At 42.8% G+C, this 3,486-nt stretch overlaps 1 protein-coding gene across 1 annotated transcript in view; it reads left to right on the forward strand.

Moving 5' to 3' along the window:
- Nucleotides 1-4: 4 nt before the first annotated feature.
- LOC104158038 (caspase-8-like) overlaps nt 5-3,486 on the forward strand; it is a gene marked incomplete at its 5' end in the record, with an annotated part of 4,628 nt that continues 1,146 nt past the window's right edge. Inside the window, 5 exons of the mRNA XM_009695598.1 lie at nt 5-94; nt 1,367-1,505; nt 1,608-1,664; nt 2,017-2,084; nt 2,491-2,626. Of these exons, the coding sequence (XP_009693900.1) occupies nt 5-94; nt 1,367-1,505; nt 1,608-1,664; nt 2,017-2,084; nt 2,491-2,626 (490 nt within the window). The remainder of the gene's footprint in view (nt 95-1,366; nt 1,506-1,607; nt 1,665-2,016; nt 2,085-2,490; nt 2,627-3,486) is intronic.

A 3,486-nucleotide genomic window follows, 5' to 3' on the forward strand; every position in this document is an offset into this window, starting at 1 on the left:
TCAGCTGTCAGAAGACATCACCGAAGATGAGCTGAAGTCTTTCAAGTTTCTTTTGGGGAGAGAATTACCAAAATGCAGGCTAAACCCTAAGACGGTAACAATTTCTTTATTACTTTTTTTTTTTTTAATGATTATTATAATCTACAGAGGCATTTCATTTGCTGTGAGGGGAATGAGTGTCACTCTTCTTATGGTGTCACTCTTCTTATGGTGTCACTCTTCTTATGGTGTCACTCTTCTTATGGTGTCACTCTTCTTATGGTGAGAACACCATAAGAAAAAGGGTGCACCTGGAAAGGGAATATAGGCTCTCCGGTGTATTTGGGACTTGTCTGTGCTAGTGTTATGTGTAGCTTTTGCAGCAGTGTCACAGCCCAGAGAGCATGGGCCAACCCTCCAGCAGGCCCAGAGGCCTTCATGTCCAAGCACCATACAGGGCTTAGGGGACGCAGTGGCTGTGATCAATGGAAGACTGATGAGCACATTCACTCATCTTACCCAACTGATTTTCTTTTGGCTGCTTTCTAAGCTGTTATCAGACACAGAAAATCACCCGCTGTGGCTACTACTTTACGGTTTTGTTCTTTTTATTTCCAAACTCAGAAAATATGGATCTAAGCAGCAGATATATATTTGCAGATCCATATCTAAGCAGCAGATCTAAGGCCCAAGAACTTGGAGTTTACAAATAGCCTTGTGGGAGATCCAGCTGCTCTTACACCATCTCAGCCTGCAGTTCTGACTGCTAGGTTCTTTTTTCTGTCTAATGAAAACTCTTGTAACATTTACCCTCTTTTCTTAGAGGAGAGACTGTGACCATTTAGTGATAGCTGTTCTAGTAGAGCCTTGGGGTGACTCTTGTGCTCTGCCACTCACTGTTTGGCAAGAGCTTCTGTCCCTTGGGTCCCCTTTTGCTTCAGAGCAATCTCTACTTGCATGGTTATACCCACTTTTGCTATTGCTCAAGATCGTCACAATAGTGATTCTTGCGTTTCAGTTAAGTGCACAAGATAGCCACTGGAAGTCAAATGAATGAAAGCAGTGATTAAAAATGACATTATATATTCCTGTATGATCACCACTAGATCGCCTGGATTGGATCTTACTAGATCTCAGCATCTCTGAGCTGCAGAAGGGAAGTTTGTTCTGAGAAGATGTTTGTACTTACAGTACTTGTAGGTTTTCTTGGACTAGGTTTTGTTGACTCAGCTGAGGTCTCAACTGAGCTGCCAGTCAGCTGGACTGACTCTGTGGGTCACGTGCTGTCAGTACATTAAAGCTTAGGTGCACGTGTGCATGCTGCAACTTCCCTCCCAGTGGCAGCATGGATGCGCCCTAAGAGCAAACTACCTTTCTGATCACCCAGACAATGCTCGACGTTTTCATTGAGATGGAGAAGAAGGGGATTTTGGGAGAAGACAACCTAAGCATCCTGAAGAGTCTCTGTGCAGAAATTAACATCAGCCTGTTGAAGAGAATTGAAGAATATGAATTAAACCTATTTGGTAAAAAAAACCAAAACACCCAAACCAAAAAGGCCTCTTTCCATAGTTATTCTTGAAGTGACACATAGGTATCATACAGGACTAATAATTAATGCTTTTCAGGTGAGGAAGAGATGCTCATCACAGAGGAACAGAGGGGCAGTACAAGAGGCCCTGAAGGTAATTGAAAGTCTCAAAAAATTAATGTTTAGATATTTTTGTAGATTTTTTTTGCTGCTCTTTAGTTTTTGGACTCTCTTCAGCACTTGCATCTCACTTCTTTACACAGGTGCCTTTCTAAAAGTGATCAAGTATCCAGTTACTTACTAACTGATCACAGTACGTTTTACTCCCTTTTAATTGATTAACTAGTGGTTTATAGCTAACTGGAACAACCATTCAACCACAATTCAGTGTTTTCAGAGAACGGTTTTACCCTGGGAGGTACTTGTGGCAATGGAGAATAGGAACAGAGGTTCTCTCCTTCCTCTAGTGCTACATTCTGTACTTAAACTATTTTGTCTGTATTCAGCCCATGCCAGATGGCTGGCGTCATCTGTGGCACCTGATTCTCCTGGCAGATGGAGTGAATCTTCCCAGGTAAGTCAGTTTGTTTCTTAGAAACATTGTAATTTTGTCTTAGAAGAGATCATCCCTCTGTGAGATGAACTGTTATTATAAACCCAACTGTTAAAAGCACTCTCTAGAAAAAGAAAAATGCCCCTCTCTGTAACATCCTTTATTCTGAAGCAAAGTCACAGGCAGCAGCTGCTGCAATGTTAGAACTTCAGGAACATTTACAAGGGTAGCAAGATAGACCAAGTTTATTGTACCAGGAAATAGGCAGTTGGCGGATGGCTGGGCATGGAGAATTGGGTGAACGCAGCACCCCATGTGGGCTGAGCGTGATGATGTGGGTCTGGTGGGGTGCTGTCATGCTACTGAGGGCTGAGAAGCATCTGGAGGAGAGTACAGTAGTTTCACCAATAGTCTTTCTTTTCAACAGCTTGAAGCTTACAAAATGACTAGCCGACCCTGTGGAGTGTGCCTGATCCTGAATAATCACAATTTTGCAAAAGCCAGGGAAGCGGTGCCGGAACCCAAAAACATGAAGGATCGGAATGGGACAGACGTGGATGCAGGTACAGCAAACATTAAAGATGAGTTTGTGTATCTTCAAAAATAGAAACCTCATTTCTTTTTCTGTACTAGAGGTCTGAATTTCAGTCTTCCCATTCTAAGGATACTTTTGTTGTAGTGGCTGAGTCGGCCCTATTTCCTGTGCTGACAAACCCTGATCAACTCATCAAACTTTTACTGGCTGACTCAGAACAATTCACTGGTGTTTTGCTGTTTTACAGGAACCTCAGCCTGGACTTTAATAGCTAGCCTAGCTTTATATCGACCTTATGCATACTGCTTCTAAAATATGTGTAATCAGAAACAGATTTGCTGCTGAACCAGAGTTGGGCATTAGTTGTTTAACATCCAACTTAAAAAAAAAAAAAAAGGACGGAGGATGTTGGAATTTAGGGACTTGATTACCTTGCTGTTCAGCGGTCCTGATTTTAGCAGGCTGTCCTGCAGCAGCATAGCTCATTGCAGGTCCTAGGGTCGGTGAGATGGGTGTGTTTGCAGTATCTACGCCGAGAGATAAAATCCATCAATGGGCCTTCCCTGATTGAATTGAACTGAACTCCAACTTAATTCAAGAGTCAGAGGGCAAGGTTTCTCTTCCTGTGACACAGGTACTACCCAAATGGGTAGTGTCCTCTCCTCTTCGGTAAAGCAACTGCACTGTTCAACACCTTTTGAGAGATGAAGGGACTAGCTGTAAAGTGGGTGGGGGAAAGAGAGACAGCTTGCTTAATAGCTCTGCACACTTTCCAGACAGAGGCAATGCTAAACAGCAGATTGCAAGGAAGCCTTTCAATGACAGTTAAGGGAACTCAGTAGAGAGATGATTAGGGATTAGACTGCTAGATTATTTTCACAGCAGGAA

The sequence above is a fragment of the Cariama cristata genome, unplaced genomic scaffold, assembly GCF_000690535.1.
Source record: "Cariama cristata isolate BGI_N322 unplaced genomic scaffold, ASM69053v1 scaffold10072, whole genome shotgun sequence".
NCBI classification, from domain to species: domain Eukaryota; kingdom Metazoa; phylum Chordata; class Aves; order Cariamiformes; family Cariamidae; genus Cariama; species Cariama cristata.